General features: G+C 34.3%; 1 protein-coding gene across 2 annotated transcripts; it reads left to right on the plus strand.

Moving 5' to 3' along the window:
- Positions 1-202: 202 nt before the first annotated feature.
- LOC128218193 (uncharacterized) lies at positions 203-6,277 on the plus strand. Of its 2 annotated transcripts, none has more exons than XM_052925781.1 (4): positions 203-564; positions 1,424-1,665; positions 4,193-4,309; positions 4,903-6,277. In XM_052925781.1, the coding sequence occupies exons 2-4, from the start codon at positions 1,465-1,467 to the stop codon at positions 5,269-5,271; spliced, it is 687 nt and encodes a 228-aa protein (XP_052781741.1). In that variant the 5' UTR covers positions 203-564; positions 1,424-1,464; the 3' UTR covers positions 5,272-6,277. The 2 variants fall into 2 exon arrangements, with proteins under 2 accessions (XP_052781741.1, XP_052781740.1); XM_052925780.1 differs by lacking the exon at positions 203-564 and adding an exon at positions 1,045-1,174.
- The last annotated feature ends 14,700 nt before the right edge of the window (positions 6,278-20,977 follow it).

Raw genomic sequence — 20,977 nt, forward strand, 5'->3', positions numbered from 1 at the left:
TGTCAAACAATTGCGAAACTAGATGCAAATAGTTTATCATAGCTAACATGGTGTATATTATGTCCATGCGTTTCGGATGCTTGAGCATATTAATCTGTATGTTTTAGCGAAAGTACTGCTTCACTATTAAACTTTGTATGCACTTATGGTAAACAATGTGATGTAGTTATAAGGGAAATACAGGCTTAAAACTTAACCACTTGGATATATGTAAGAGCGATTCATTTAGATGACGATGTGAGAGTATAGCTTGACTGCTAAAAGGGTGAGATTAATTTCACGTCGTTGTGAAACGTTGTGACAATGGGATTGATGGATGTCTGGGAAAATTTAGCAATGACTTGTTTTAATATTTCATTCATAAAAGTTTAAACTGAAATGCGTTCATCGGCCGAGTCGAAACCACGCCTGGTGTTCATACGTCAGAAGAGGAACACCTTAGTTTCATGGTTGAGTGACGGATGTGACAAGAAACGGTTTTTATTTGACAATCTGTGCGAAAAAACGGCGGGACTTTATGGGTTAGAGAATTTTAGGAGAGGTCTTGAACTTCATAATTGAAAGGTAGGTAAGCTAACTCATTTTCTATTTATAGATAATGAAAGATTTGAACAAGCTACCTATATATATGTATGTAGCTTCATCAAATATATTCATTGTCAATTGATACAGGATATAATAAGAAGTATGCTTAAACATAACAAAATGAAAACGTTTGCTAAAATACTTGTTCAAATATTACCTAAAAGTAAGTTAACGCGGAATATGTAATATTTTTTTTTTTTTTTTATTTATGCGTAACGAAATCTGCAAAAAAATCACCTCTTGTGACTATACTTCTCATACTTTGATTACAAGTTTTAACTTTATTTATAACTGGCGGAAATATATAACCAATATGATGAAAGCCTCATTAGGACGTGTATTTATTTTGAAATATATCATAGCCAGTGAAATTGTTGAAAACCCAACGGGAATCCCAGATGTTCCATACACAATATCATATAAATAATGGGTATTAGACAAATAAATCAGAACAAATCTGTTTCATCGAGTACATATTACTCTGTTCTTCGATTCAGTTAAACATATTGGATGTTGATACAATGCATTATGTTTATTGACGTTGACTGTTTAAAGTTGATATTCACTCTACTTAGCATTTCCTCAAAAGGTATTGACATATTTTACTTAATATATATGCCTCACATTAAAAAAATAAAAACCGAAAAAGAGAAAGGATTATTTACAAATCTAAATGAATTATTACGAAGATACTTATGGAGTATTCTACATAATGAGACTGTTTCATCATTTCATCAAAACTGGATTATCATAACCCTGTATTAATTAATTAATTATTCAGCAGTAGTTCTATCGGATTTTTTTCTGTCTTTTTCTAAATTCCTTTTCTTTGTTGCAGGTTGTCTGACATTTTTCCGGTGGAAAACCTACTTTATTATCATGACAACGCTTGTGGCGTCGACAGTAGCTGCACCAATGCCTCGGAACAGGCCAGCTCGATCTACTGGCAACATTTCAAGGCCCTGCAATCTTTATGACAATGGGGAATCTCTAGTTAATGTACCTATACAAACTGCCATTGGCGACCTTGTCAGAAGAGCAGAGGGTGCCAGGCTTACGTCTGCGGAGATTAAACAATATGTAAGTGTTCCTGGGATAAACTAGCTTACATATTTCTTAGTTAACGTGTAACCAGAGGTGCAATGTAACTGCTAACGGTGTGATTAATGTGTAAGTGAAAGTGAATACTTGTGGGGTTCCACTGTCATTATCTGTGATATTTTGGCTTATTTAGATTTAATATTTTTATTAAGATGGAACTAGAGTGAACCATTTTTGATATAAATATGTGCTTACCATTGCAAGTGTATCAATTGATGCATGTTAAGATTGGCCAGGCTTTTTTATAACGGTATTTTCTCCATCTCCCTATATAAAAATAAAAGTGTCACACTGAATTTGAACTAGTTGTTTGGAAACATAATATTATCTTAAAAAAGTCAATATTTAGGTAACCACAAACGGCATTGTTCTTAGTTTATGTGATTTGACAATCAGTATGACATTCTGAATACCTCAGTCATTTTTCTTCGATTACAACTTCGGATATACACATGTATGCCGGTACATGAATAAAGTAGTTTGTAAAATTTTAAATAATAGTTTTAATTAATTGTAGTGTTTAACGTGTATTTGTATAACAAAGTTTTAATTAATTGCCAGTTAAGTGTATTACTGCATAATTAATTAAGAATCCCAAGAGTAAAGTCATTCAGTTTACTGCTCAATTGACATTACTACGCTATCTCCTTGCAGCATAGTTAAATATAAAGGTTTCTGTCATTTTAAACCGTCCATATACATCCGGGGTTGTTTTCTTGTTTTCGTTGGAAAATGGCCGAGGTGTTCCGAATGTCTTTATGAAAGTAATCTAAAGTACATGGAAAAGCCCGATGACCAGACTCAATATCACGAAAATACACAACTCAGGTCGCAAACTCAGTCTCAACTCATTTAACCACAAACCATCAAAATATATTGAAAATAATATATGTTTTGACGACTATTAAAACAGCATTCTATAAAAAATAGTGTTGATTAAAACCTGTGGTGTAGATTCCAAGGGGAAAATATTGTACATTAAGTAATGGACTTGAGTACAATTCATTGTATTTTTTACAATTTCTTAAGTATATTTTTGCTCAAGAATTCGTTTTCATTCAATTATTGACAATACATTTTTAACAACACATTCTATGGAATATATGGTTTTAAAAAGTATAAAACGTACAAGATTTTTAATCATACTTTGCTTTTAAGCGGTAAAATGAGTTGAAATCTATATTAAGATTTGGCTTGATATTGTGGCCTGAATTAAAAAAAAAACACTAAACAAAGTGATGACATGAAAGTTAAATTGAAAATTGCAATAAGGAACTAAACATGAGTAAATATATTGTTCTTTGTCAGAACTTTTGCTATTAAATTAAGTCGAAGGAACCATGTCTCGCATCTCTGATGAGTAATATGTATACTCCTCAGTCACTGCTAATTACATTGGACATATGGAAAAAAAACTAGCAAAGAGAAATTGAACATGATAAATCATCCGTAGATAAATTCATTTCCATTTCAATTGATAATATATTATAAATTTTACTAGTCCATTCAAGTGTTCTTCCTCTATTAAGGCAATTATTATTATTGGTGATTTGTTACTTAATATTCAGAACAATTAATAAGACAGGTATGCATTTTTAAAACTTTATTTCCTCTTCAAATCCATCAATTAAGAAGTGATGATAAAACGATCCTGGGTGCTAGGATTTATTTTGTCTTTTAAGACAATCAGAACAAGCCGAGTTAGTAGACTTTAAACATCAAAGTTCGCGTCTTCTTTTTTCACATGTAATTTGAATGAAAAAATACAACAAAATGTTATGTGAAAAAAATGGACTATTACACATCTGTCTTAATATCAGATGTCATTTCCTGCTTCAATATTCTCAATGCTGGAATGTATGACTCTCAATCATACCGTACATACATCAAAATTAAATATGGCTTTATCTATTGTTTTACAATCTATCTTAGGGACATTAGAATTTACCTTAACTTCCTTTTGACCAAACTATTGAACCTCTACCTTTATCTCAATGACCTCGCCAATCCTAGTGCATTGATTGTCATAGCTGTCGCTGACATCGGAAAAAAAAGAGTCCGAGTGAGCATTCCGATTACACAAGGTCGTTTAATTGGAGGTTTACGTATATTACGTCTGACCTACGTTTTTCAAGCTTGTTAAATTTTTGTGGGAAAGATGGGGAGATCTTCACAAGGTTCAGGAATGTATTAAAGTGAACGATTTAGTTAAGTTAGACGTACCGTACAACCGTATGGATGGGCGTATAAAGTATACGTTGAGCGTTCTTAACACGCCTTTGACGAATATCACGTTTTCATGACTTAATGAAAATAGGAACGCACGCCATATGCTCAAATTGTAATTATTTAAATCCAAGACGTTATGATAGTATGTATTAATATTTTATGTCGAATATATACACACGCTCTGCAGCATTAACACAACATGTCTTTATACCTTACATGCACTATGCAAAACAATATATCCGAAGTATTTTATGACTTTAATTGTTTTTATTTTCAGGTCAGAAACACATACATTAGTTCTGCAGCACTGACCTCACACGTTGAAAATGATACATTTTTACCTTCGGAGGACGTGATTTTAACCGACCAGACAAAAATAGCTGCAGTTCAGAACGTAAGTTTAATCAACACTTTACACACCCTTTTAAATGATTTGTTAAAATAAACCAACGTTTAAAATTCATTCGAAAACCGTTGCAGTCTAAATCAAGTGAAGAAACTATAAATACTCGCTGTTGTTGTAAAATTGCGTATACATCAAAAACGCTCAAAGCTATTAAGTGCATGAGTATCACAAGTTTAGAATGTTGCAACATCTTCGTTTTGGAAACCGTCTTTCGTAATACTGTAATCTGGGTTTCAAGCTGAATTTTTTAGATACCGTCGTAGTAACCATATATTCTTTGACTATTTTCTTCCCTTAGGGTTGGGTTTAAAGTAATTTAAAGCTGCACTCTCACACATTGACAGTTTTGACCTTTCTAGTTGTTTTTTTTTTGTCTCAGAATCAGCTCATTATGAAAACTGCTCTCTGCCCTTTTGTCAGCAGTTTTATATCACTGGTTTCAATACATTTACGCAAAAACTGGCTCTTTTCAAGACAAAAACAATTTGCCAAAACAATCAATCTGTGAGAGTGCAGCTTTAATTTCATTTCTTGTGGTAATATTTTCGCAAGATTTTAATGTCTTTTGTCTTTTTTTTCAGCCTGCAACCGCACTGAAGGAACATTACTCATTGTTATTTAAACTCGTGACACACGTGGAATACATACGAACACATAATGAGATAAGCAAGCAAACACAAGAGGGAAGTTTGAAAATGCGGCTTGAGGAACTAGAAATTGAAATTTATAGAATTCTTTGTGATATAAAAATAGCGCTGTTGGGAATGAGGGAAGATACCTCCAATGTGACCACGGTATTTGAAGTTTCCCAAGCCTTTAAAAGCACTGGAGAAAACATTACGAACGAAACCCTGCGTGCTTATGTTGTTATAAAGGATAGTGAAGCTGTCATGAAATATCTAAAGGGGATTTATGCGGCTATTAATGATGCAATGGTTTCAACCGTTTAAATGTGCTGAAAACTGAAATTGCATGAGAAACAATCAAACAAGTTAAACATTACTGTTTTCCAACTGACATTTGATACGTGATTGAAGGTTTACTTAGTAAATGCCACAAATAATATTGATGATTGTAAAGCTCAAATGACGAATACGATCGATGAAAATTGTGGTGTAAAATTAATCATATAAAACATGCAATTTACAGTGATTTTGAGTGATTTCAATGGCGTACATGTCATATGATTCCAGCTATGTGCGTTACTTGGATGGCACTGATTTTGTGATACATATGTGCAATCTCTTTTTTATTATTTATTTATTTTATTTACTATTTACATTGGTGCATAATATATGTTATGGACAGCTACTCACACGAGGGCTTTTTGTTTTAGAAATGTACCATGGATACTGAAATTTGTTCCGTCCATTTGATGATGATTTCCACCATAATGTACATTGAACATTATTTTGCATTAACCAAAGCCATTTGGAAGCATGCCAAGAAGAATGAACAGCTCTAAATTATTTTTTTCTGCTTTGAATAATAAAAAATCGAAATAAAAATCGTGATCGATAGTATATGAATTAATTAGTTCAAAACTTTTTTGTTTTTATTTAATATTGACTTCATTTTTGATAAAAATATAAATTATTTTAGTTTAGTTTGGCAATATTGTCTCATCTTTTCTTTAATTTCGCTGTAACTCGTTCAATCATTTTTTTAATATTTTTTTTAGACCAATGTGTTGTTATGTTTATAAATGTTTTTTGTTATAGTTAATATGAATGCACATCAAGCGATCATTTCATGAGAGCTTAAGCGTCAATTTGCTTAGTTTGTCTAGCAATTATTCCATGTTTGTACAAGTCGGCAAAGAAAAGGCATTTCAGTCACTTGTGTGCCATTAATTTAAAACTGCCTCTACGATTATTTATTTTTCATTCATTGTTGTTGAATATTTCCTTATTGTTTGCATGAAATTGATGTGATATATTTTTACAATAAAATAGTTAAAATCTACACATTTTATGAGTTTACATTAATCAGAAAGGTAACATACTGCCAATACCTACAGGTAAAGAGCGAGATATATTTCCCCCTGCAGACGATGACCATGTGTCATAACTCATTGATGGCGAGGTGAACACCAAGGTGTTGCTTTTAACGTATATGAATGCAATATGTGAGTATTTACGTAATGTAAATGCAAGCATATGGCTAGACAGTTCTTTTTTCTGTTTGGCAGTATCTTACCTGTTCGATTGTATGTAACATACATTTGGGTTTGGCGTTACTTTTTATTGTAGTTCCGTTTCTGGTTGCGCTGAAAATCAAATTATCGCTACGAGTCTCATGCTCGGCAAACATGGTCAGGTATTAAAGGTTAAAACATACATTCAAAGAAAAAAGCGCGCCAGGTTAACACATACATTCAAAGAAAAAAGCGCATGAGGTTTAACATACATTCAAAAAAAGAGCATCAGGTTAAACCATACGTTCAAAGAAAAAAGTGCATCAGTTAAAAACATGCATCCAAAAAGAAGTCAAATAAAGCGCATCAGGTTAAAACATGCATTAAAAGACAAGTCAAATAAAGTGCACCAGGTAAGAACATGCATTTAAAGACAAGTCAAATAAAGAGCATCAGCTAAAACATGCGTTAAACGACGAGTCAAATAAAGTGCACCAGCTAAAACATGTGTTAAAAGACGAGTCAAATAAAGTGCACCAGCTAAAACATGCGTTAAAAGACAAGTCAAATAAAGTGCACCAGCTAAAACATGCGTTAAAAGACAAGTCAAATAAAGTGCACCAGCTAAAACATGCGTTAAAAGACGAGTCAAATAAAGTGCACCAGCTAAAACATGCGTTAAAAGACAAGTCAAATAAAGTGCACCAGCTAAAACATGCGTTAAAAGACGAGTCAAATAAAGAGCATCAGCTAAAACATGTGTTAAAAAACAAGTCAAATAAAGTGCACCAGCTAAAACATGCGTTAAAAGACGAGTCAAATAAAGTGCACCAGCTAAAACATGCGTTAAAAGACGAGTCAAATAAAGTGCACCAGCTAAAACATGCGTTAAAAGACAAGTCAAATAAAGAGCATCAGCTAAAACATGCGTTAAAAGACAAGTCAAGTCAAATAAAGTGAACCAGCTTAAACATGCGTTAAAAGACAAGTCAAATAAAGAGCATCAGGTTAAAACATGCGTTAAAAGACAAGTCAAATAAAGAGCATCAGGTTAAAACATGCGTTAAAAGACAAGTCAAATAAAGTGCACCAGCTAAAACATGCGTTAAAAGACAAGTCAAATAAAGTGCACCAGCTAAAACATGCGTTAAAAGACAAGTCAAATAAAGTGCACCAGCTAAAACATGCATTAAAAGACAAGTCAAATAAAGAGCATCAGCTAAAACATGCGTTAAAAGACAAGTCAAATAAAGTGCACCAGCTAAAACATGCGTTAAAAGACGAGTCAAATAAAGCGCACCAGCTAAAACATGCGTTAAAAGACGAGTCAAATAAAGTGCACCAGCTAAAACATGCGTTAAAAGACGAGTCAAATAAAGTGCACCAGCTAAAACATGCGTTAAAAGACGAGTCAAATAAAGTGCACCAGCTAAAACATGCGTTAAAAGACGAGTCAAATAAAGTGCATCAGCTAAAACATGCGTTAAAACATGCGTTAAAAGACAAGTCAAATAAAGTGCACCAGCTAAAACATGCGTTAAAAGACAAGTCAAATAAAGAGCATCAGCTAAAACATGCGTTAAAAGACAAGTCAAATAAAGCGCATCAGGTTAAAACATGCGTTAAAAGACGAGTCAAATAAAGTGCACCAGCTAAAACATGCGTTAAAAGACGAGTCAAATAAAGCGCATCAGGTTAAAACATGTGTTAAAAGACGAGTCAAATAAAGTGCACCAGCTAAAACATGCGTTAAAAGACAAGTCAAATAAAGAGCATCAGCTAAAACATGTGTTAAAAGACGAGTCAAATAAAGCGCATCAGGTTAAAACATGCGTTAAAAGACAAGTCAAATAAAGAGCATCAGCTAAAACATGCGTTAAAAGACAAGTCAAATAAAGAGCATCAGCTAAAACATGCGTTAAAAGACAAGTCAAATAAAGTGCACCAGCTAAAACATGCGTTAAAAGACAAGTCAAATAAAGAGCATCAGGTTAAAACATGCGTTAAAAGACAAGTCAAATAAAGAGCATCAGCTAAAACATGTGTTAAAAGACGGGTCAAATAAAGCGCATCAGGTTAAAACATGCATTCAGAGACAAGTCAAATAAAGTGCACCAGCTAAAACATGCGTTAAAAGACAAGTCAAATAAAGAGCATCAGCTAAAACATGCGTTAAAAGACAAGTCAAATAAAGTGCACCAGCTAAAACATGCGTTAAAAGACAAGTCAAATAAAGTGCATCAGGTAAAACATGCGTTAAAAGACGAGTCAAATAAAGAGCATCAGCTAAAACATGCGTTAAAAGACAAGTCAAATAAAGCGCATCAGGTTAAAACATGCGTTAAAAGACAAGTCAAATAAAGTGCATCAGGTAAAACATGCGTTAAAAGACGAGTCAAATAAAGAGCATCAGCTAAAACATGCGTTAAAAGACAAGTCAAATAAAGCGCATCAGGCTAAAACATGCGTTAAAAGACGAGTCAAATAAAGTGCACCAGCTAAAACATGCGTTAAAAGACAAGTCAAATAAAGCGCATCAGGTTAAAACATGCGTTAAAAGACAAGTCAAATAAAGTGCACCAGCTAAAACATGCGTTAAAAGACAAGTCAAATAAGGCGCATCAGGTTAAAACATGCGTTAAAAGACGAGTCAAATAAAGTGCACCAGCTAAAACATGCGTTAAAAGACAAGTCAAATAAAGCGCATCAGGTTAAAACATGCGTTGAAAGACAAGTCAAATAAAGAGCATCAGCTAAAACATGCGTTAAAAGACAAGTCAAATAAAGAGCTCAGGTTAAAACATGCGTTAAAAGACAAGTCAAATAAAGTGCATCAGCTAAAACATGCGTTAAAAGACGAGTCAAATAAAGAGCATCAGCTAAAACATGCGTTAAAAGACAAGTCAAATAAAGAGCTCAGGTTAAAACATGCGTTAAAAGACAAGTCAAATAAAGTGCATCAGCTAAAACATGCGTTAAAAGACGAGTCAAATAAAGCGCATCAGGTTAAAACATGCATTCAGAGACAAGTCAAATAAAGTGCACCAGCTAAAACATGCGTTAAAAGACAAGTCAAATAAAGAGCATCAGGTTTAAACATGCATTTAAACAAGTCAAATAAGCGCATCAGGTTAAAACATGCATTAAAAGACAAGTCAAATAAAGCGCATCAGGTTTAAACATGCATTCAGAGACAAGTCAAATAAAGTACATCAGGTTAAAACATGCATTAAAAGACAAGTCAAATAAAGCGCATCAGGTTTAAACATGCATTCAGAGACAAGTCAAATAAAGTACATCAGTTTAAAACATACATTTAAAGACAAGTCAAATAAAGTGCATCAGGTTAAAACATGCATTTAAAGACAAGTCAAATAAGCGCATCAGGTTAAAACATGCATTAAAAGACAAGTCAAATAAAGCGCATCAGGTTACAACATGCGTTAAAAGACAAGTCAAATGAAGTGCATCAGGTTAAAACTTGCATTTAAAGACAAGTCAAATAAGCGCATCAGGTTAAAACATGCATTAAAAGACAAGTCAAATATAGCGCATCAGGTTACAACATGCGTTAAAAGACAAGTCAAATAAAGTGCATCAGGTTAAAACATGCGTTCAGAGACAAGTCAAATAAAGTACATCAGTTTAAAACATACATTTAAAGACAAGTCAAATAAAGTGCATCAGGTTAAAACATGCATTCAGAGACAAGTAAAAAAAGCGCCTCATGTTTAAACATGCATTCAGAGACAAGTCAAATAAAGCGCATCAGGTTAAAACATGCATTCCAAGACAAGTCAAAAACAGTGCATCAGGTTAAAACATGTATTCAAAGAAAAGTCAAATACAGTGCACCAGGTAAGAACATGCATTTAAAAAAAAATCAAATAAAGCGCATCAGGTTAAAACATGCATTCCAAGACAAGTCAAATACAGCGCATCAGGTTAAAACATGCATTCCAAGACAAGTCAAATACAGCGCATCAGGTAAAAACATGCATTCAGAGACAAGTCAAATAAGCGCATCAGGTAAAAACATGCATTCAGAGACAAGTCAAATAAGCGCATCAGGTAAAAACATGCATTCAGAGACAAGTCAAATAAGCGCATCAGGTTAAAACATGCATTCAGAGACAAGTCAAATAAGCGCATCAGGTTAAAACATGCGTTAAAAGACGAGTCAAATAAGCGCATCAGGTAAAAACATGCATTAAAAGACAAGTCAAATAAAGCGCATCATGTTAAAACATGCATTCAGAGACAAGTAAAAAAAAAGCGCCTCATGTTTAAACATGCATTCAGAGACAAGTCAAATAAAGTGCATCAGGTTAAAACATGCATTCCAAGACAAGTCAAATAAGCGCATCAGGTAAAAACATGCATTCAGAGACAAGTCAAATAAGCGCATCAGGTAAAAACATGCATTCAGAGACAAGTCAAATAAGCGCATCAGGTTAAAACATGCATTCAGAGACAAGTCAAATAAGCGCATCAGGTAAAAACATGCATTCAGAGACAAGTCAAATAAGCGCATCAGGTAAAAACATGCATTCAGAGACAAGTCAAAAACAGTGCATCAGGTTAAAACATGCATTCAGAGACAAGTCAAATAAGCGCATCAGGTTAAAACATGCGTTAAAAGACGAGTCAAATAAGCGCATCAGGTAAAAACATGCATTAAAAGACAAGTCAAATAAAGCGCATCATGTTAAAACATGCATTCAGAGACAAGTAAAAAAAAGCGCCTCATGTTTAAACATGCATTCAGAGACAAGTCAAATAAAGTGCATCAGGTTAAAACATGCATTCCAAGACAAGTCAAATAAAGTGCATCAGGTTAAAACATGCATTCAGAGACAAGTCAAATAAAGTACATCAAGTTAAAACATGCATTCAGAGACAAGTCAAATAAAGTACATCAGTTTAAAACATACATTTAAAGACAAGTCAAATAAAGTACATTAGGTAAAAACATGCATTAAAAGACAAGTCAAATAAAGCGCATCAGGTTAAAACATGCATTTAGAGACAAGTAAAAAAAAACCGCCTCATGTTTAAACATGCATTCAGAGACAAGTCAAATAAAGCGCATCATGTTAAAACATGCATTCAGAGACAAGTAAAAAAAAAAGCGCCTCATGTTTAAACATGCATTCAGAGACAAGTCAAATAAAGCGCATCAGGTTAAAACATGCATTCAGAGACAAGTCAAATAAAGCGCATCAGGTTAAAACATGCATTTTAAGAGAAGTCAAATACAGTGCATCAGGTTAAAACATGCATTCCAAGACAAGTCAAATACAGCGCATCAGGTTAAAACATGCATTCCAAGACAAGTCAAATACAGCGCATCAGGTTAAAACATGCATTCCAAGACAAGTCAAATACAGCGCATCAGGTTAAAACATGCATTCAGAGACAAGTCAAATAAGCGCATCAGGTTAAAACATGCATTTAAAGACAAGTCAAAAAAAGCGCATCAGGTTAAAACATGCATTCCAAGACAAGTCAAATACAGCGCATCAGGTTAAAACATGCATTCAAAGACAAGTCAAATAAAGCGCATCAAGTTAAAACATGCATTCAAATCACTCATCAGGTAAAAACATACATTCAAAGAGAAGCCAAAAGCGCACCAGGTTTAGCGAAGGAATTTAGAACGCATCATGTTAAATAATGCATTCAAATAAAGGTTAATTAAAGCGCTTCTAGTTAAGAGAAGTTTAAAAAACCGTGTCGCAGGTAATTTTGGCATGCAATGTTTTGTCTCAGGTTAATTTTCCATGACTAAACCTAAGATTTACTGGAGCAAATACACGGCCACTACATAAGAAATTTTATGAGAATGTGAGTGCGCTAGTGTCTTCAACCAACTCATAGGAAAGTTTTCGTTGATTCTATTGTTTGTTCCTCCCACTCATCTTATAACATAAAGTTCTATTGTTTATTCAAGGGACTCGCTCACTCGCTCAGCGACCTTGGTTTCATAATTAAATGTATGATAACAACGCTAAATGAAAGTCATGCTAGATTTTAAATTTAGGTTTAATCTTTGTTAGTGGGGTGTAAGTGCCGCTAGTGCCTTTAATCTAGAAAAATGTAGAGTTGCTTCCTCACGATATTATTATTTATAGTTCTGGGAATGTATATAAAAACACTTATATTATAATTATTGTACTCTTTGATACCAGAAATACAGAACAAAAAACCAATGAAGATTAAAAAAACTGTTTTAGTGTTGAACGAACACACGCCGGTACAGTCAAGGAAAACTGACAACAAAACCGGTCGCCCACAAGGGCTATTGCGTAATCTAGGGGATATTTTAACCTTATAGCACTTTGTTGAACAATAGAAAAATGTGACTATCATACGGATACTCTGTTTTTAAACAATCATGCGATATATAAATATATATATATACACCACTCATTCGCATGCACTTCTAGTAAGTGAACCTTTTGTTCTAAATGACCTAAAACTGAAATGAGCCGCACTTGAGTTAACTAGGGAACCTCTGATTAAAATAAGTAAACCACAAACTACTATATACACTTGACTCACAGTGTTTCACCGGGAAATAATCCATTATGTTCGTCGCGAAATCATTAATTCTATAAATATAGACATAAGAAACCCTTTAATCATAATGATTGTTATCATAAGTAAACCTCCGAGAATTTAAATGAGCCATAATACAAAGAAAATCCCTGTTTATAGGCATAAGGTTTGGGCACAAATTAAAATGAAAGGTTGACGCAACACCAGCCAAAAATGAATTTAAAGACTACAGTCGCACCCCGTTGGCTCCAACCGGCTTGGTTCGATTTCCGTGCTGGCTCGAACTGGATATAAAGGACTGATTTTATTATTAAATCTTAGCATTACCAAAAACAGAAATCCCTGATTAGAGACACAAGGCTTGGGCACAACTAAATTGAACGAGAGACACAACACTAGCCCAAAATAACTTTCTTGACTACTTTCGAACCCCGTTAGCTAGACCTAGCTTGGTTGGATTTCCATGCCGGCTCGAACTGGACATACATTGCCAACTTTGGAAAAATCTAATGTAGCGAAAGTGCCCATAGAGTTATACAGGGGAAATATCGTTAAGCAGTTCCCACGAATTAGTTTTTCAACAGATCAACTTACTTCCTACATATATGTTAAGATTATTCTTGCCCTTTAAAATGATGTTTTTGTTTTAATTCTATGATTTTTACATTTTGGTCCTTTTTTAGGGTTTTGTTGGTCACCCAAAGTTACATTGAATTAAAAAGGAGCTAAAATTGTTTTGCTTTTTGAAAGACTGATTTCATTCTATTAATTGTTAGCATTACCTTATGGCTCTAATTTCCTGAGGCTCGAGGTATTTTACCGGTCCCTGTCTGATCGGGCCCACGGGGTTCGACTGTATATTCCAGTTGTTTCACCGGAAAAGCAAAATGTCAGACTAGTTACAAAATCATACCATCGATAAATATGGACATTAGAATCCCATTTAATCCTAATGATCGGTATCCCGACGTCAAAGTTTAATAGGGATCCCTCCGAGTATTTAAAATAAGTAAATAAAATAGGACTATATATTGACTTATGTCCATTAATTACAAATAAAAATATTTTATTTGTTGCGGGAACGGCTCGGATATCATATAAAAACCTCTTTTTAAGGGCATGTTTGAAAAGACCCCTACATCCCCTGATTATTATAATGAACCTTCCAATGATAACTTTCATGTACTTAAGACGTAATACAATTTCAAAACTATAGCCTGATAATTCACGACCTCTTGACGCTAGCTCCACCACTTAACGGAGATGCAAAGAAAATGAGCTGTCGTCACTTCCGTGGTGCAGTTATCAGTGTGTGTATAGCACGTGATAAATTAAGTCATATATTCTACGTCAGAAGGCAACATTTTGCTTTAAATGTAGACTTAAATCGAAGATAACTTTTCTTTTACTACACCACAATAAAACAAAGGGCAGTCTACGCCGCTTAAAGATCCACGCATTCGTCTTATTACCGGAGTTTGATAAAGTGATAAGTTTTATCAAACACTTCGTCGAACCTGTTTCCAAAATAATGTTTAGACAAGGCTCAGTCAGACGGCTGTATTGTGAAAAGGTTTGTAGAAGTGTTTTAGAAACTAAGCTTTCAATCAAACTCTGGTAAAAGACAGAAGGTGGGGCTCCATAAGCGGCGTAGACTGCGCTATGTTTCATTTAAAATGGTGAATAAATAGGAAAGTTATCTTTGTTTAAAGTTTTCATTCGAAGCAAAAGATTGCCTTCCGACGTAGCATTTATGACGCAATTTATCACGTGGTATACACACATTGAGTTATGCCCTGTGTTTACTTCTACACACGTGAATGAGTTTATATTTATTTGATTTTATATTAAACGGACATATTTCGAAAATCGGAGAAATTTTTACAACAATTTTTATAACACTTTTTCTGCAAGTTAGTTGCGATTTAGTTTCAATATTGTGCGAACTGTGGTGAGCTTTTCTCCTAAATCGGACTTGTGATTATTTTGAGATCTGCTAGCATTTCACATACACTTCGTTGCTAACACACCGTAAGAACGTTCTGACGTATGCAAATATAACTGTTATAATGCGTACTTACGCCGGAACATAACAAAACTAATAAGCTCTTCCTAAAAAGGAGATATGCACGTAATAACTAGAGCAACAGCGCCGCCACTTTTATAATAACGTGCATATTTTCTTTTTAAGAAGTGCTTACTAGTTTTGTTGTGTTCCGGCGTAAGTACTGAACATAATAGTTATATTTGCATGCGCCAGAATGATCTTACGGTGTGTGTTAGCACTGTCATGATTGATAAGACGTTGGCGTTTAGTAGCCGACTAATTGTACAACGCAAACAAAAGAAGTGAAACAAGATTTCTTTTACATATGACAAAAGCATTCGAGTTCCAATTAATTTCGTTGAAATACACACACATAAATGTACTCTAGCGGAGACAAGGAGTAAACCTGACGAGCCTCCTGGACATTTTACTAGATCGTTTTTGAAGATGAAGTATGCATTAATGACGCTAAAATGCAAAGTTTTAGAATAACTTTATCGATATTTTCCTCCCCCCCCCCTTAGACCACTCCGGAACCAATATGTTTAGGTGCCTGTTTGACGGGGTGCGCAACCTAAGTTACACCCTAAGTGCGCTCCATCTAATTATGTTCATGCCCCTGGTGTATATTTGCGAACATGTGAGCATGCGATACAAGGGACCATCCTGCTTTGATATCAGTCTGAAGTTGTTATTCAATGGACCTGTTATGATATTAAGCAGTAAAAGAAGCATATGTCCTCCTTTCGAACGAGTTGAAATGTTATATACCATAATCTGTGTGTATTGAATACAATAAAGGCTTTCAGTCGAATAAATGTTATACTGATCGATAAGACGAATAAAATCGTTAGCTCTCAGTGGCCGACTTGTTTTGTGTGCGTGTTTTTTTATCTATTGATTTGCCTGCTGAGTCTGTACCTATAATTATTGTCCTACATGATACGGAATAGGTTTTGACTGACCCTTGTAATATATTTGCAGTGTTTTATAACGAGCTGCAGATTTTTTTTTCAGCACTGTTTTCATGTTTTATGAGTCTCAGTACAATTAATACCGCCTTGAATTCTGCTATTTCCTTTAGTGTCATATGACCTGTAAATTTTACTGGCATGTGACTTTAAAGTATGCACTATTTCTATAAGGCATTACGAGATTTTCTGATATTATTTAAATGCTTTAATTCATAAAAATATCGGAGATCGTTGTTAGGAATAACATCTTAAGTAAAACTGCAGAAACAATCACGCTAGTAGATCAAATATCATTAAATGTTACAGGTCATATGGCCGTGTTTTATGCACCTTTCTTTCGAATTAAACACGGTATCCTTCAGAAGAAACATTGTGTTCGACATTTATTCATCTTTTAATGTCGGAAAATTTATAAAATTGCCTTTCTCCTGTACTGCTTATCTGGGAGTAAAGGTGCATCTTGAGTACTATCGAATGCCAAATGTCATCAGAAACGAAGATAGCTACTGAGAATACCATGATTTTCAATAAGCAAAATAATTTACGTGCGCCTTGCATTTTGTCATTTAAAAAGCGATATTTGACGTCACATTTATCGGCTATTGTTTTATACAAACGTCGTCGTTAACCTAATTCTCAGCGAGCTTACTAGAACTTGTTCGCATGATTTCCTACGTTCATAAAGTATTAACACACGAAAAAAATCGAGAAATCAATTTACCAACAAAAAATATCAGGGTGAGACTAAGGTCACAATGAGTTTCAACAAAAGACGAACCCCCGGCCCGAACCCACCACCACTTGGATGAGAGCTAGACGAACCCCCAGCTCGAACCCACGACCACTTGGATGAGAGCTGGGCACATTTTGTTTACAATATTAAATAAAGGTCAATGATATGCACCACCGCTTATTCATTGCCGAAACAGTAATGAAAAGTACTTGAACCATTGGATTAAATTAGTATCTATTTTAAAGATAAATACACAAAAAATCATTCAAGCATTAAGCATAATAAGATATATATTTACACGAACCATTCAGCAAATGTTAAAGATGCACTCTTACTCCGAGATAAGATTTACCACAATTAATAATATTGTGTTCCTATTCCAAAAAGAATGAATAAACGCCGAAAACAATGGTTCTTATGTACCAGTCAATTGTAACCACGGCTCCCAAGGTCCGGGGTATAGCGGGGAATTTGACTTTCGGTCCAGCCAACCCCGGCTAAAATCCCCGCCCTTGTGGGGACGAACAGATGGTAAAAATCCCCGCCAAATGCCCCCGCCCCCAAGGACTCTAGGTAAGGCCCATTCCCCGCTATATTTAAAGCGAAGACAAAACCACCGCATTCACCCGGCACTGCGGGGCCACCAGAAAGGTAAAAACACGGCCCATTTCCCCGGCTATCCCCGGTATAACCCCGGAACTGGGGGGGGGGGGGAGGGGTGGGCGTGGTTACAATTGACTGGTGCATAATATGAAGGATACCGAGTTTAATTTGAAAGAAATGACTATAGTAGACCACAGTAAATCGTTTAGCATTCACCAATCATTTAATATGTTTGCGCTTTCTGCTATAAAATACACGGTTACAATCTTGTTATCAGTAATTAATATTTTCAATAAATGCATTATTTAGTAAGTAGTCAAAGGTTTATGAGTCAAAATTTATGTTTGTTATACATGTGTATGCATTGATTTTGAATAAGAGTGTCTCTTAAACAACGAATAGTTAGTTAAAAGACCTTCAAATGATCCCATGCAGGTCTGTCCCGCAAAACGTTTACGTTACGCTTATATTCTTCAGTAAACGTTCAGGTATAACGACGTCTAGTGACAGAAATATGATAAATGGTCTATATCTTCCCTTTTTAAAACCTGTATGCTATTTTTACTTAATTTATATTCAAATTATTTATCAATAGTTCCGCTTTGCGCTTTATTCAAACACAGTAATTGATATAGTCGTTCCATCATTCACAGCAAAGAAGACAAACCAGAAAGATACAGCAGTATAATGTATGTAAATTGAATGTTTCACAAACGAAACGACGAGCGTTCACTGAATTCTTATTACATAAATATCTCTATTAAAACAAGGAAGGGGAATTTGAAGAATACCTCATGGCAATAGATTAGAATGTGTCAATCGTAAATTCTTATCACCGACAGACAAGCACCATCTCACGAACCTTACAGTGTAAATGAAAATGGAGATTATAGAACAACATTCTTTTCAATTTAGACTAATAGGTATGAGCTGATATATTTGATCAGCTTTGATCAAATGAAATATACGTGTGTCGTTACACACTGTAAGTATTTCTTGTTACATGTATTCTTAAATATTTAGAATTCTAGAGTCATGATATTGCGAACCGTAACTGTGATCAGAATGCAGATACGTTTAATCGTATGTAAGCATGTTCCCATATTATAACATGTTGTATACAATCACTTTGGAGCAGAAATTAGCTTTAAATGGTCAGTACATTAAAAAAACAGCTACATGTTCTATGATACGAATGGTACGACATGTCGTCTAAAGATGCCCGCGCGCAAACTCTTCTTCAATTGTCAGAAATAAAAAATTGTGATACAATTCTTGTTTTGTATAGTTCATAACATCATATCAGTGCTTAAGTTAAAGGGTTTTTCAATATAAAGCAACAAATACAAGACATTTTGAAAAGTTTAATTCAGTTCTATTTTCAGAATTGGACCAGTACAACATAAAACCACATGCCCAAGAAACAAATATATATACAAAAAAAATGTTGTATGAGATTTCGGATAAGATTCTTGTAATAAGTCAATCATTTCCGTAGGTAAGATATAGTTCTGATTAACACATGTTGATATGGATATGGTTGCCTCTAAGTCAATGGTCGGGAAAGAGTGTAACGATATATTCACGCTATTTTTGCTTCGAGCGCTCAATTCAGACATTCTGGTGTGAAAATGATTCGCCCTAACAAGAATTGACGGCTAAACGCAAGTTTTTCAGTAGCTTCTGTCAAACCGGCGGCTGAACATTTGTCGTTTATTAGATTCGTTTTCAGTTAACAGACACTCGTAGTTATTTCGATCTCCTGTCAAGGCCTTTGAATGACATGCGAAAATGCAAAAGCTATCGTAACCTAATTAAACATAGAAAATACTTCATTTGTTTAATTCTTTAAAGCTTAAACACATCAATAACCAACATTTTAAAGCCGCTTACCGATCCGAACATAGTCTATTTTCTTTGATGATTGTAAATTGTTTGATTGCATTGCTATTTTCTGTCGTATCAAGTAGGTGAAAAAAAACGGAAAAAATAATATGGCTTTCTCACGGCTAAATATGTATCGTTGTAAGAAGTCGTATCGTTAATGTAAATGCATTGGTACGGTTGAAAATGTAATGACGGTAAAGTTGGAAGGTAGTTGGTAGTTGGTAGTTGGGGATTCGAATAATCAACTACTTACCAGTTGCTAGTTGGGGATTCGAATATTCAACTACCTGCTAGTTGCCAGTTGGGGATTCGACAAACACTGTTTTAATTCACTTTTATTGGTATATTCGCCAGTCGGATATTCGACCATTTCGCTATTGAAATTTACAAATGTCTGTACGGTATCTCATTAGAATATGTTCAAAACCTTGTAGAATTTAAGACATGAAATTTTAATATCAGATATGCAATGAAACCTGTGTAGATGTACCACCAATAAGAACAACTATATATAGGAAAAACTCTTTGAGGTCAGTCTGGTATGGAACAGCCTCCCAAAGGAAATAAGGTGCTCTCAAAACTACCAAGAATTTAGAAGGCCAGTCCGCACTTGGACAATGCTTAATGTGTAAATAATCTATCCTAAAGATTTTTTTTCTAGCAAGCCAAAGTAGATTATTTTTTATATAATGTATAACATTTGTTAACCATCTACACTTCTAAACCATGCTATAATCGCCATGTATTTAATGATACTCAATATCTATGCTGTGTAAAATGTAAACAATTAAAATCATTAATTTACACTCTTGAAAGAATTAACCAATTTTCAGTGAAATGTCAACTAGCGTAATCGTGCGCCTGTGGACTGGCCATACAACATGGAAATCATGTTGATGCTATCATTGCATACACTTTCTTTTGTAATAATGTTTGCACGAATATAGTAATAAACGGCTTTTTAAACACTTTTACAATATGTAACGTATTTAAAGCTGCACTCTCACAGATTGAACGTTTTGACAACTTATTTATATTTTGTCTTGGAACGAGCCAATTTTCACGAAAATCCATGGAAACCAGTTATATAAGACTGCTGACAAAAAATCAGATCGCAGATCTTTATATTTAAGTTCAAAAATATATGTTTTATGCATTTTTCTTAAACCGTTAGTAACGGTTTAAGCAATAAAACATCAATTTTTGAACGGAAATATGAAAATCTACGATCTGATTTTTTATCAGCAACCTTATATCATTGGTTTGCAGATATATACGCAAACAATTGCACTTTCCAAGACAAAAAATAAAAAAGTTGTAAAAATGGTAAATCTGTGCAAGTGCAGCTTTAAAACTTTATGCTTTTTATTTCTAGGTCACAAGTTCATTGTTATGTTTTGTTATGTTATGTCTGTGTGTAAAATAGCTGATTGAGCTAATGTTTCTTGTTATCGAACACCCGACTTTAAATAAAGATTCTCGTATCTTGTATCTTGATTTGATCAAGGTCTGATTGATTTGATGAGAAGAGATTGGGATTCAGAAATGATAAATTGAGTATATTTGTGTTATTGGAGTCAGGAAGATCGAGTTGTTTAGAGTGTGTTTGGAAAACTACGCTCACCTGTCAACGTGCTGTGAAATGGTCGATCCAATCATTTCTAAAGTTTTGATGTCAATACGGTTTTCGATTTCATGTTCCCCTGTTGTCTAG

The sequence above is a fragment of the Mya arenaria genome, chromosome 14, assembly GCF_026914265.1.
Source record: "Mya arenaria isolate MELC-2E11 chromosome 14, ASM2691426v1".
In the NCBI taxonomy this organism is placed as follows: domain Eukaryota; kingdom Metazoa; phylum Mollusca; class Bivalvia; order Myida; family Myidae; genus Mya; species Mya arenaria.